Here is a 15,381-nt window from a genome sequence, read left to right as displayed (position 1 = left end):
AAAGCATGGCTGACTCAGAGGTTCGTGCGCTTTTAGGGATTGGGACGCTGTCTTCAAATCAGGGACGGAACAACTCTAAGATCAGCAAGAATTGCACTCTTCTGCAACATCAGCAAGGCAAAGCATGATTACGCACAGAAAATCCACAGACACCTTTGTGACATCAGGGAAATGTGACACATGAGATACGGCCTAAAAAACATAACCAACTGCATGGCAACAACAGCAACACCTCCCTTCCTGAAAGGCAGAATACTTTCTAGGCATGATTTAGACAAATGAACAATGTAATATCAAGGAAAGCCCCCCTCTCCTCCTGAGGGACAGACATGCTGTTTGGCTGCAGCCAAGATAAGGAGGACCCTAGCCAGTGTAAAACCATGCAAAATGTGAGGAACTGTGTGGCCCAGTTAACAGAGATCCTAACAGACTCTTTAATATCTCTCTCTGAAACAGTCCGCTGCCCTGCAGGCTTTAAGGCAGTCACCACCATCTCAGTGCCCAAGAGAGCAACGGTACTAGGTTAAATGCACTGACTTTAACAATCATGAAGTGCTTTGAGTGGCTGGTAATGGATGATATAAAATCCCACCTTCCAGCTAATTATACTTTATAGTCACCAAACAATTGATACTAGAACGTACAATCATCATAGCAATATTTGATTCTGTGCTTCCCACTCCCTGGATTACAAATCAATAGTAAATATTAAAAATTTAAATTACAAATCATAAATAGAAAATAAAAAAAATGGAAAGTAAGGTAGTGCAAAAAAAACCAAGATGCAGGTCCCGATATTTGGAGGGTACGGCCCAGGTCTGGGTCAGGATCCGTTCAGCAGTCTTATCACAGTTGGAAAGAAGCTGTTCCCAAATCTCTCCATACGAGTCTTCAAGCCCCTGAGCCTTCTCCCGAAGGGAAGAAGGACAAAAAATGTGTTGGCTGGGTGGGTCGTGTCCTTGATTATCCTGGCAGCACTGCTCTGACAGCGTGCGGTGTAAAGTGAGTCCAAGGATGGAAGATTGGTTTGTGTGATGTGCTGCGCTGTGTTCACGATCTTCTGTAGCTTCTTCCGGTCTGGGACAGGACAACTTCCGTACCAAGTTGCACCCTAGAAGAATGCTTTCTACGGTGCATCTATAAAAATTAGTGAGGGTTTTAGGGGACATTTTGGAGTGTTTTCAGTTTGCCTATTACTCAAGCCTGTCCTCAGCCCTTCACACCATCCTGTCCCACCTAGAAAATGATGCCTCATATGCTAGGATGTTGTTCATCAACTTCAGCTCAGCATTTAACACCATTATCCCTCAGAGACTGGTGGGTAAACTATCCTCGTTGGGACTCAACATCCTGTAACTAGTATTCTGGTATCTGTCCCCCACTTTTCCTTCGCTACATCGACGACTGCATTGGCGCTGCTTCCTGCACGCATGCAGAACTCGTTGACTTTATTAACTTTGCCTCCAACTTTCACCCTGCCCTCAAGTTTACCTGGTCCATTTCTGACACCTCCCTCCCCTTTCTAGATCTTTCTGTCTCTGTCTCTGGAGACAGCTTATCCACTGATGTCTACTATAAGCCTACTGACTCTCACAACTATCTGGACTATTCCTCTTCTCACCCCGTCTCTTGCAAAAACGCCATCCCCTTCTCGCAATTCCTCCGTCTCCGCCGCATCTGCTCTCAGGATGAGGCTTTTCATTCTAGGACGAGGGAGATGTCTTCATTTTTTAAAGAAAGGGGCTTCCCTTCCTCCACTATCAACTCTGCTCTTAAACGCATCTCCCCCATTTCACGTACATCTGCTCTCACTCCATCCTCCCACCACCCCACTAGGAATAAGGTTCCCCTGGTCCTCACCTACCACCCCACCAGCCTCCGGGTCCAACATATTATTCTCCGTAACTTCCGCCACCTCCAACGGGATCCCACCACTAAGCATATCTTTCCCTCCCCCCCTCTCTCTGCATTCCGCAGGGATCGCTCCCTACACAACTCCCTTGTTCATTCGTCCCCCCCCATCCCTCCCCACTGATCTCCCTCCCGGCACTTATCCGTGTAAGCGGAACAAGTGCTACACATGCCCTTACACTTCCTCCCTTACCACCATTCAGGGCCCCAAACAGTCCTTCCAGGTGAGGCATCACTTCACCTGTGAGTCGACTGGGGTGATATACTGCGTCCGGTGCTCCCGATGTGGCCTTTTATATATTGGTGAGACCCGACGCAGACTGGGAGACCGCTTTGCTGAACATCTACGCTCTGTCCGCCAGAGAAAGCAGGATCTCCCAGTGGCCACACATTTTAATTCCACATCCCATTCCCATTCTGACATGTCTATCCACGGCCTCCTCTACTGTAAAGATGAAGCCACACTCAGGTTGGAGGAACAACACCTTATATTCCGTATGGGTAGCCTCCGACCTGATGGCATGAACATTGACTTCTCTAACTTCCGCTAGGCCCCACCTCCCCCTCGTACCCCATCTGTTACTCTTTTTAATGCACACATTCTTTCTCTCACTCTCCTTTTTCTCCCTCTGTCCCTCTGAATATACCTCTTGCCCATCCTCTGGGTCACCCACCCCCCCCGTCTTTCTTCCCGGACCTCCTGTCCCATGATCCTCTCGTATCCCCTTCTGCCTATCACCTGTCCAGCTCTCGGCTCCATCCCTCCCCCTCCTGTCTTCTCCTATCATTTTGCATCTCCCCCTCCCCCTCCAGCTTTCAAATCCCTTACTCACTCTTCCTTCAGTTAGTCCTGACGAAGGGTCTCGGCCTGAAACGTCGACTGCGCTTCTTCCTATAGATGCTGCCTGGCCTGCTGCGTTCACCAGCAACTTTGATGTATGTTGTATCCTGTAACTAGATCTTGGACTTCTTGATGGGAAGACCCCAGTCAGTTTGAGTTGGCAGCAACATCTCAAGCTCCATCACTCTAAGCACTGGTACTTTTCAAGGCTGTGTGCTCAGCCCACTGCTGAGTCATGAAGGCATTGCCAGATGCAGCTCAAACCATTTCATCAAGTTCACTGATGATACTACAGTTGTTGGCCTCATCAGCAACAATAATGAATAGAGAAGGGAGAAAGGCTTGTCAAATGATTTGAGAACAACCTGAGTCTCTACATGGACAAGACAAAAGAGATCATTGTGGACTTTAGTAAGGTACAGATCAACCACTCAATTGCATATCAATTTCTCTGTCATAGAGAGAATGAACAGCATAAAATTCCTTGATGTGCACATAACGGACGATCTAACCAAGACTCACAACACCTCCTCATTAGTCAAGAAGTCACAGCAGCTGAGGAGGTGTTGTGATTCCGGGTCAGATCGTCCATTTTCTGATGAGATTAAGGCCGTGCAAGGCTCTCTGTCTCCATTCTAACAACTTTCTCCAGGAGCACCATTAAGAGAGCCTGTTTGCATGCATCACTGTATGGTATGGAAGCTGCAGAGCATGAAACCACTAGACCTGACAGAGGACGGTAAAAAAATGGACAAAAGGACTTTTGGGGTCTACCACCTTTCTATTTGTGACATTTACTGGGAGCTCTGAAGACAAAGGGCTCAAAGCATTGTTGAGGATCCCACAATCTCTTTGACCCACAACCGTTAGGAAGGAGGTACAGAAGCATCAGGACTAGGGCTGTCAGACTGGGTCACAGCTTCTTCCTTCAGGCTGTGAGTAATGAACACACTACTACTAGTCACGGGGATAGCGAGCTGTTCACCATATTGTTTATTGTTTACTTGTGCTAGCTTTTACTACATGCACTTTGAATTACAATTTTATTAACTTATTTATAGTATAATATTTTGGTTTCTGTGCTATATGTGATGTATGCTGTGTGCGTGCACTGTTGTTTCATTTGGTTGTGATTGTGTAGTCAGATGACAATAAACTTGAACTATTCATTTAGAAATGCAAACACGAGAAAATTTGCAGATGCTGGAAATTCAAGCAACACCCACAAAATGCTGGTGGAACGCAGCAGGCCAGGCAGCATCTATAGGAAGAGGTACAGTCGACGTTTCGGGCCAAGACTCTTCGTCAGGACTAACTGAAAGAAGAGACAGTAAGAGATTTGCAAGTGGGAGGGGGAGGGGGAGATCCAAAGTGATAGGCAAAGACAGGAAGGGGAGGGATGAAGCTAAGAGCTGGGAAGTTGACTGGCAAAAGGGATACAAAGCTGGAGAAGGGGGAGTATCACAGGACGGAAGGCCTTGGAAGAAAGAAAGGGGAAGGAGAACACCAGAGGAAGATGGAGAACAGGCAAGGAGTTATTGAAGGAGAAAGTCCACCAGAGAAAGCAGGATCTCCCAGTGGCCACACATTTTAATTCCACCTCCCATTCCCATTCCAATATGTCAATCCATGGCCTCCTCTACTGTCGAGATGAAGCCACACTCAGGTTGGAGGAACAACACCTTATATTCCATCTGGGTAGCCTCCAACCTGATGGCACAAACATTCCGTTATTGCACAAACATTCTAACTTCCGTTAATGCCCCACCTCCCCTTCTTACCCCATCCCTAAAAATTATTATTTTTTCTCTCCCAATAACTCCTTGCCTGTTCTCCATCTTCCTCTGGTGCTCCCCTCCCCCTTTCTTTCTCCCCAGGCCTTCTGTCCTATGATACTCCCCCTTCTCCAGCCTTGTATCCCTTTTGCCAGACAACTTCCCAGCTCTTATCTTCATCCCTCCCCCTCCTGTCTTCTCCTATCATTTTGGATCTCCCCTTTCCCTCCCACTTTCAAATCTCTTACTATCTCTTTTTTCCGTTAGTCCTGACGAAGGGTCTCAACCCGAAACGTCGACTGTACTTCTTCCTGGAGATGCTGCCTCGCCTGCTGCGTTCATCAGCAGTTTGTGTGGTGTGTGTTGAAGTATTTATTTCCATGTTTATAACTTCATGATTATGGAATTATCTTCTAGATACTCCTGTACCTAGTTTCAAACTAGTTACTTCAATTTCCTGAATGTTTTAGTAAAAGTGAAGAATAAGAAACAAAATTATAGAGTGTTAAAATCTTGACTGCCATTTAACAGTTAACATCTGATGGCAAACCTGGACTTGGAAATGTTTCCGAGGGTCTCGGCCCGAAACGTCGACTGTACCTCTTCCAATAGATGCTGCCTGGCCTGCTGCGTTCTACCAGCATTTTGTGTGTGTTGCTTGAATTTCCAGCATCTGCAGATTTCCTTGTGTTTGCGCTTGGAAATGTTTCTTTACTTACCAACATACAAACTAAGTAGGTCAATTGATTACAGTGGCTTTAATTCTTATACCTAAACTGGCTGCTCTTCTCCTATTTTCAACATAAAGCAGAAGAGAAACAGTAGTGGAACAAACACGTTAGCAGCGTAGTGTGGTGTCAAGAAAACAGAATCTGAATCGGGTTTATTATCCCCGGCATGTGTCGTGAAATTTGTTAACTTAGCAGCAGCAGTTTAATGCAATAGAAAATATAGAAAAAAAACCCAAAATAATAATAATAAGTAAATCAATTACAGTATACGTATATTGAATAGTTTAAAAATAGTGCAAAAAAACCGAAATAATAAAAAAAGTGAGGTAATATCCAAGGCTTCAATGCCCATTTAGGAATCGGATTGCAGAGGGAAAGAAGCTGTTCCTGAATCACTGAATGTGCGCCTTCAGTCTTCTGTACCTCCTGCCTGATGGTAACAGTGAGAAAAGGGCATGCCTTAGGTGCTGGAGGTAGTGATGGACGCTACCCTTCTGAGTCACTGCTCCTTGAAGATAGAAACATAGAAACATAGAAACATAGAAAATAGGTGCAGGAGTAGGCCATTCAGCCCTTCGAGCCTGCACCGCCATTTATTATGATCATGGCTGATCATCCAACTCAGAACCCAGCCTTCCCTCCATACCCCCTGACCCCTGTAGCCACAAGGGCCATATCTAACTTCCTCTTAAACACAGCCAATGAACCGGCCTCAACAGTTTGCTGTGGCAGAGAATTCCACAGATTCACCACTCTCTGTGTGAAGAAGTTTTTCCTAATCTCGGTCCTAAAAGGCTTCCCCTCTATCCTCAAACTGTGACCCCTCGTTCTGGACTTCCCCAACATCGGGAACAATCTTCCCGCATCTAGCCTGTCCAATCCCTTTAGGATCTTATACGTTTCAATCAGATCCCCCCTCAATCTTCTAAATTCCAACGAGTACAAGCCCAGTTCATCCAGTCTTTCTTCATATGAAAGACCTGCCATCCCAGGAATCAATCTGGTGAACCTTCTTTGTACTCCCTCTATGGCAAAGATGTCTTTCCTCAGATTAGGGGACCAAAACTGCACACAATACTCCAGGTGTGGTCTCACCAAGGCCTTGTACAACTGCAGTAGTACCTCCCTGCTCCTGTACTCGAATCCTCTCGCTATAAATGCCAGCATACCGTTCGCCTTTTTCACCGCCTGCTGTACCTGCATGCCCACTTTCAATGACTGGTGTATAATGACACCCAGGTTTCGTTGCACCTCCCCTTTTCCTAATCGGCCACCATTCAGATAATAATCTGTTTTCCTATTTTTGCCACCAAAGTGGATAACTTCACATTTATCCACATTAAATTGCATCTGCCATGAGTTTGCCCACTCACCCAACCTATCCAAGTCACCCTGCATCCTCTTAGCATCCTCCTCACTGCTAACACTGCCACCCAGCTTTGTGTCATCCGCAAACTTGGAGATGCTGCATTTAATTCCCTCATCCAAGTCATTAATATATATTGTAAACAACTGGGGTCCCAGCACTGAGCCTTGCGGTACCCCACTAGTCACCGCCTGCCATTCTAAAAAGGTCCCGTTTATTCCCACTCTTTGCTTCCTGTCTGCTAACCAATTCTCCACCCACACCAATACCTTACCCCCAATACCGTGTGCTTTAAGTTTGCACACTAATCTCCTGTGTGGGACCTTGTCAAAAGCCTTTTGAAAATCCAAATATACCACATCCACTGGTTCTCCCCTATCCACTCTACTAGTTACATCCTCAAAAAATTCTATGAGATTCGTCAGACATGATTTTCCTTTCACAAATCCATGCTGACTTTGTCCAATCATTTCACCGCTTTCCAAATGTGCTGTTATCACATCCTTGATAACTGACTCCAGCAGTTTCCCCACCACCGACGTTAGGCTAACCAGCCTATAATTCCCCGGTTTCTCTCTCCCTCCTTTTTTAAAAAGTGGGGTTACATTAGCCACCCTCCAATCCTCAGGAACTAGTCCAGAATCTAACGAGTTTTGAAAAATTATCACTAATGCATCCACTATTTCTTGGGCTACTTCCTTAAGCACTCTGGGATGCAGACCATCTGGCCCTGGGGATTTATCTGCCTTCAATCCCTTCAATTTACCTAACACCACTTCCCTACTAACATGTATTTCACTCAGTTCCTCCAGATGTCCTGGATAGTTTGTAGGCTAGTACCCAAGATGAAGCCGACTAAATTTACAACCTTCTGCAGCTTCTTTCAGTCCTGTGCAGTAGCCCCCCACCCTCCACACCAGACAGTAATGCAGCCTGTCAGAATGCTCTCTATAGAAGTTTTTGAGTGTATTTGTTGACCTACCAAATCCCTTTAAAATGCTAATGAAGTATAGCCACTGTCTTGCCTTCTTTATAACTGCATCGATATGTTGAAACCAGGTTAGATCCTCAGAGATCTTGACACCCAGGAACTTGAAACTGCTCACTCTCTCCACTTCTGATCCCTCTATGAGGATCGGTATGTGTTCCTTTGTCTCACCCTTCCTGAAGTCCACAATCAGCTCTTTTGTCTTACTGACATTGAGTGCCAGGTTGTTGCTGTGGCACCATTCCACTAGTTGGCATATCTCACTCCGTACGCCCTCTTGTCACCACCTGAGATTCTACCAACAATGGTTGTATCGTCAGCAAATTTATAGATGGTATCTGAGCTGTGCCTAGCTACACTGTCATGGGTATACAGAGAGTAGAGTAGTGGGCCTGAGGTGCATCAGTGTTGATCGTCAGCGTGCAGGAGATGGTATCACCAGTGATGTGTTTAATTAAAATGGCAAACTTGAAAACTTCTACAGATGTACTGTACAAACCTATGAATTCTGACAGGCTGCATCATCATCTGGTATTGGGGGGGGGGGGCACTGCACAGGACTGTAAAAAGTAGCAGAAAGTTGTAAAATAAGTCAGCTCCATCATAGGTTCTAGCCCCTGAAGTATCAAAGACATCTTCAGGAAGCGGTGCCTCAGAAAGGTGGTGTCCATTATTAAGGAGCCCCAGGACATACCCTCTACTCCTTGTTACCCTCAGGAAGGAGGTACAAAAGCCTGAAGGCACACACTCAGCGATTCAGGATCAGCTTCTTTCCCTCTGCCGTCCAATTTCAAAATGGGCATTGAACCTATGAATACTACGCCATTTTAAAAATTATTTTTGCACTACTATTTTTAATTTAACTAGTTACTATACATATACCTGCTGCAATTCTTTATTTTCTATATTTATCATGTATTGTACTGTACTGCTGCCCATAAGATAATAAATTTCATGGCATATGCCGCTAATATTAAACCTGATTCTGACTCTGATTCAAATGTTCCAGTAATCTGACTAAATCTTACTTGAAATACTATATATGCTACCTGAGTATGATTTGGTGTCTACTGTAAATGTACATTCATAAATACTGAAAGCAATGAAACTGTAGGAAATACATACCCATTATAATATGCATTGCTGCAGTTTCCGGATGGTTAATTCCATGCACAGAATATGCTAAGATATTAGTGGAACCTGAAAAACATATTTATTAAAACATTTATAAATTATCATCTATATAATTACTCTTTCCACCTATTTGAGGAAGCCAAGTAATTTATTTTTGCATATTAGCCCACAGAAGGCAGAGAGTAGAGATGGAAGGCTGTTATTCTGGCTGGATATTCATAACCCATGGTGTTCTGCAAGGATCAGTCCTGGAACCGCTGGTGTTTGTGATATACTCTATATGAATACCTGGATGGATAAACAAGTTTCTGCATGTCACCATGGTTGTTGCAGATGTGGACAGCGTAAAGAGCTATCAAAGAATAGAGTTGGATATAGATTAGATACAGAAACGAGTAGAGAGGTAGCAGATGAAGTTTAACCACGGCAAATATGAAATGTTGCACTTTAGAAGATCAAATGAAAGAAGAAAGTATATAGTTAATGGTGGGCCCCTTAATAACATCGAAGAATTGAAGGATCTTGGGGTCAGAGTCCATAGTTCACTCAAAGTGACTATAGAAGTAGAGAAGGTGAATGGGATACTTGCCTTCATTTGTAGGAGTCTTGAGCATAAGATTAGGGAAGTCATGGTTCAGCTATATAAAATTTTAGTCAGACCACGATTAAAGTATTGTGTGCAGTTCTGATCATCCCTTTATAGGAAGGATGTACAGACTGTAAATAGGGTGCCAAAGAGCTTAACCAGGATGCTGCCCCGATTTGAGAGTGTGAGTTATAAGGTTCAACAAACTTAGGTAGTTCTTCCTAGAGCGACAGAGGCTGAGAGGAGACCCGATAGAAGTTTTTAAAATTGAGAGGCATAGATAGGCAGTCAGAATCTTTTTCCCAGGGTAGAAACATCAAATATCAGAGGACCTACTTTTAAGATTGGGGAGTGGGAAGTCTAAAGGGGAGATGAGGAACAATTTTTTGTTAAAAACACAGACAGTGGTAGGTGCCTGGAATGGATTACTAGAAGTAGTGAAAGCAGGCAGTTTGGTTAGTTTGGTGAAGAGACTTTTAGATAGACATGAATCTGAAGGAAATGGAGGTATATGGATGATACACGGGAAGAGCGCACAATATGAAGGGCCAGATGGTCTGCCCAGTGTTCTATTGTTTTATGTTCTATTAAAACCCACTGAACACTTTATTGGACAAATTATATCTTTGATTCTTCCCAAACAGAGTGCCTGCTTCATACTAGAGATCCAGGACCAATAGCTTTGCTGACATCCCTGCACTACTGTTAATTTTAACTGCTAATTTCTAAACAAGATGTTTTGAAGAATCTCAGCTTGCGGATTAAAAAAAGATGAAATGCTTTCTTAACTTGGTCATTTTGATAGGTTCCATTCATTTACCACAGTTTTCTAATTTATGAAAAATATTGTATTTTGGATGTTTGATGCAAATTAGATCAGTAAAAATGCTTTCGATTTGGATTTTTTTTCTGTTTCACTGATGGCCTTGGCTCAAAATACCAACCTTTAATGTCCATCTCTAATAGCTCCTGAACTAAGAAGGCAATCAAGTGTTAACCATACTGGCCAGTCAGAACATATAAGGATGGAAGATTTCCTTCACTGGAGGACAGGGAAGAATTCCCTCCCTGAATTTCCCATCTGCCCCGATGGAATTCATATTCAAATCACCAGATGAATGAGAAAAAATATTTTGAAACAAAACTACCTTTTTTGATTTCCAAGTAAATAACTCTATAGTCTGCTTTGAGTGAAGCAATTATAGTATTAATTCAGATATCTCATGAATTGTAATGATTGTCCTTTCGGTTTTAGAAAACATGAGCTCCATTGTTCAGACAATTAAGCACTAAATGGTTTGATAATCTCAGGTATAAAGAAATCCCTGAAGGCCACAAGGCTATCTACTAAAGGTTGCCTTGGTTTCTTCTTTCTTGGTTACATCAAATTTAAGACCAGAAATGTGCCAGGGAAAGGAAAATAATAATAATATGACATAGACAAATGACTTCATTTCAATGCAGTTCTGCAGTAAAAAAAATTTTGCATTAACAATGAAAATATCAGTGTCCCTGAAGTGATGTCTGCTATGAGCTTTCCAGTTACATATTGCAGTTTTCTATGCAAAACAAGAAGTGGCTATAATTAACTTCTCTGCTCAAAACACTAACGTTGAAGTCGTAAGTGGTAACATTTGGATTGAGAAGCTGCATAGAGACTTCAGGGATTAAGTGCACAATATTCTTATGGTTTAAATGCAAGTAAACAAATAAATGATGCCTAAAAGTACTGTGGGGAACAGTGTCCCAGTGAATAAAAGGAGTGTGGGTAAAAGAGTTCTGATAAGTTCGAACATGTACTTGGATTAAATAATGAACCGGGGGATAAAAAGAGAAACCCCAGAGACCATGGAAGCTGGAAGCCGGAACGAAGGCAAAGTGCTGGAGGAACTCAGTGGATCAAGCAGCATCTGTGGATAAAGAGATTGAGAATGACCTTGGCCTGATGCGATATAGATTATATGATAGATGGTAAATGGACAATGAAAGTGGCAAGGCAGGCTAAAAAATTGTTAAATACACATGACATCTTTGGTCTTATAAATACAAGCACAGGTTGAGGAAGTAACAGCAAATTTCAGGACATTTGTCAGTGATAACAAACCTGGTTCTGATAACAATGAAATAGAGGTTCAGGCAGAAATCAAGTTTTGTATCAACTCGGGATGCCACTCCTTAGAAATGCTGCGGGAGGGATTTGTTGGCATGATCCTGCGAACTCTGGTTATGTGAATAGGCTGGAGAATCTGTGATTGTGTTCCTTCAAACAGTGAAAGTTGTATGGGGATACGACAGTAATTTAAGATTGTACAGAGTAGACAGATACCTTCAGAGGAAGGATCAGGGACAAAGTGACACAGAAAAATATGATTGGCAACTGAACCAAACCTAACAAGAAGAAAAAACATCAAATATATTGCCAGGTATAGCAATGGAGGCAGATTCAATTATACTGTTGAAAATATACTCGGATAGCGTATCTATATGGAAAGAATTTCCAGACGTTGGGAAGAGTGTGAAGGATTGGATTGACGTACATTGTTTAGATTCAATGGGCTGAATGGCCTTATAAGCTGTAACCATTCTTTAATTCTTTGCTCTGCTTACTCTATTTTTCAGTCTTCTGGCCTTACTCTATGTTTCAATATTATATTGAGGCTACATTCTGGTGCTGAAAATCCTGTTATTACCAGCACCTTTTTGTTTATTTTTTTAATTTTTTGCAGATAATAATAAATACTGAAGCAATATCATTTGAGGAATGCTAGTTCTCCAAGTGTCCAAATTAGGAACTCTGGTTAATGCATTTAGTACAAACTCTCACTGTCAATTCGTCTCAGATCATTGAACTGAGTACAAAGCAGACATTTCATTACACACCAGATTCTGATTCATAATCATGTGGGTGCAACCACTAACTTATTTATTGAGAAAAACTTGAGAGTTTCGCAGAAAATTCAATTTTATCACAGCAATACTAAGCTCAGAATTAAATACAAATAACTATGTGCAACTCACATTAATTGTTACACATCATTGTGCAGCCTAACCCAATGAACAAATTTATGATAAAAACACCATTCAAACACCTACGACGTAGAAATTAAGCTCAAAATTTGCAAATAATTAATGAGAGTAAGGCACAGGTCACTCCTCTGTCCATCATGTGCATAAACTCTGTACAGGTTTCCCCCGCCATCCGAAGGTACAGCGTTCCTATGAAACGGTTTGTAAGCCGGAATGTCGTAAAGCGAAGAAGCAATTACCATTTATTTATATGGGAAAAATTTGTGAGCGTTCGCAGACCCGAAAATAACCTACCAAATCATGCCAAATAACACATAAAACCTAAAATAACAGTAACATATATTAAAAGCAGAAATTATATGATAAATACACAGCCTATATAAATTAGAAATACTTCTCTACAATGATTGCCTGCACTGTTCTCCGTAGCGAAAATCTGACGCAAGCGCTCTTGGCAAAACACTCTCTCCAGTAAACTTTAAGCTATGAAGCTGCCGAATCATACCAAATAACACATTGAAATACACAGCCTATAAAAGTAGAAATAAAGTATGTACAGTGTAGTATCACTTACCAGAATTGGGACAGCGCCGAGCACACTGATGATGGTATGTTAGTCTGAGTCGTCAGAGGTTGGGGTGGTGCAGTGGCCCCCACCCTCCAGGCCACCAACCGATACCGATCCGCGAAGAATGCAGCGGTCCAGCGGTAGCCGGGAGGCACCCAGCACATCTTTAAGAAAAAAGCCGAAATAAACAATTAATTAGGTGCCACCCGGCACGTAAATGTCGGCCCAGATCAGAGGCGACACAATTGGCAATCACCTCTGATCTGGGCCGACAGTTACGTGCTGGGCGGCACCTAATTAATTAGCTTGTTTATTTTGGCTTTTTTCTTAAAGACGTGCTGGATGCCTCCCGGCTACCGCTGCGTTCTCCGCGAATCAATATCTGTCCGTGGCCCAGGGGTTGGGACCACTGGGGTGGTGGGACATGGGGGTGTCATCTCATCATCATTCTGGGCAGGCAGGTCATCTTCTTCTATGTCTGCCTGCCTTGACGGCGAAGGTCGAGGTTCGTCGTCTGCTGTGGCTGATGTGGAAGGCTTGATAAACGACAGTATGCTTGACTGCTAGCCTCGCGCATTTTTCTATCATACAGTTCTTTGTAAGCACTCAAACCATCCTGACAAATATGCCCTAAACCGACATACCCTTTCAAGATTAAGGTCGTACTTTATCATCGCAGCGAAAATCTCACGCAGTTGCTTCACATTTCTGGACAACTTCACTTTTGCTGCTGCATTCGGTTTTGATTGTTATCCTTTCCTCTTCCAATTGAATCAGCTCTTCATCTATCAGTTCTTGGTCATGGGATGCCAAACCTCTTCAACATCATCTTCGTCAACTTCCACAAGCCAAACTCACTTTCGTTCACCATGATTGAAACGCTTAATTATGTCTAGTTTTACGCTAAGTGTAACACCCTTACGAGTTCTTTCAGGCTTTTCCAATACCTTAGAACTCATCTTGCTAACGGTTGCTCACAGGCACGTGTTTAAGCAATGCCGGCGAGAATGCTGTTCTGAATCCAGGGACAGCGGCTGCCCGGGGTGCGCGTTGCCTTTTTTCGAGTGCTACTTTTCTCGTAAGAGTGAAAACACCTTCTGTAAGCAAAAACAGGGAACTAATGTAGGTCTTTCGTAATAATGAGGTTTCGTAAAGCGGACATTCAAAAAGCGAGGACACCTGTATTTGGTTAATTAAAAAGTGTTAATTATTTCAGATAGAAGCAAACCTTTGCTCCAAGTTATAGAAAGAAATACAGGAAGGACTCTAAAACAAAATGATCTAATTGTGAGAATGCACAAGAATAAAATCATTGTTGATAATTCTGAATATACTTAACAGCACCTATGTCAGGATGCTGTTCATCGACTATAGCTCAGCATTTAATACTATCATTCCCAAAATCTTGATTGAAAAGTTGCAGAACCTGGGCCTCTGTACCTCCCTCTGCAATTGGATCCTTGACTTCCTAACTGGAAGATCACAATCTGTGCAGATTGGTGATAACATATCTTCCTCGCTGACAATCAATATTGATGCACCTCAGGGGTGTGTGCTTAGGCCACTGCTCTACCCTCTACATTCACCTGACTGTGTGGTTAGGCATAGCTCAAATGCCATCTAAAAAATTGCTGATGATACAACTGTTGGTAGGACCTCAGGCTACGTCCACACTACGCCTAGATAATTTTGAAAACACTGGTTTCAAATAAAAACAACAGGTGTACACACTAAGCATTTTTCAAAATATCTCTGTCCACACTAACACGGCTATTTGGGCGAATCTCCTCTACTGGGCATGCACAGGACACACAGAAAACAAGCGAAGAGGAAACAGTATACTTTCAGTGCGCGTTTGTCCAGTTACAGAGTAGAAAAACTTAAAAGGAATTGCTCTTGGCTCTCGTACAGGAGGACTTAAAACTAAAAAAAAAACAAATACTGGAGCGTATGGAGGCAACCAACAGGGAGTTCACGGACAGTATGACCCCGCTGACGACGAACATCGAAAAACTGACTAACTCTGTTGCATTATTAAAGCACCTTGTTAAATGTATAAAACATGTCTGTTCAGTGTTATCTTGTATTTCCATATAATGTTACATTAGGTTGTTACACATCTATTGTCAGAGAAGTACTTGCATAAATAGGTAAACCACCTTCATACAAGCAAGGACAGAAAACAGGGCAAAGTGAGTATTCTTATTTATTCAGTAAGCTATGGGTCAAAGTATTTGGTGAGTACATTTCTAACTCTTCCGGCTTCAGTCTCGTTGCCGTCTGTTCTGAAATTGTTAGATTCTGCGAAGCGCAGAATCAAATATCACTGTGATGATTGTACGCTCTAGTATCAATTGTTTGGCGACAATAAAGTAGGAAGAAGGAGAAGAAGGAGAAGAAGAAATAATAATAATAATAATGCAGGGCTGCCACCATCTGTTCCGGCACGTCATG

At 42.7% G+C, this 15,381-nt stretch overlaps 1 protein-coding gene across 1 annotated transcript in view; it reads right to left on the bottom strand.

Moving 5' to 3' along the window:
* The window catches only part of cerkl (ceramide kinase-like), a 210,632-nt gene that overhangs the window by 16,669 nt on the left and 178,582 nt on the right, over positions 1-15,381 (bottom strand). The window contains exon 6 of the mRNA XM_063052059.1: positions 8,738-8,812. Coding sequence (XP_062908129.1) covers positions 8,738-8,812 — 75 coding nt within the window. The remainder of the gene's footprint in view (positions 1-8,737; positions 8,813-15,381) is intronic.

This window comes from Mobula hypostoma, chromosome 6 (genome assembly GCF_963921235.1).
Source record: "Mobula hypostoma chromosome 6, sMobHyp1.1, whole genome shotgun sequence".
Classification (NCBI taxonomy): domain Eukaryota; kingdom Metazoa; phylum Chordata; class Chondrichthyes; order Myliobatiformes; family Myliobatidae; genus Mobula; species Mobula hypostoma.
Note: the sequence above shows the minus strand (reverse complement) of the source record. Positions and strands in the feature narration are given on the sequence as shown.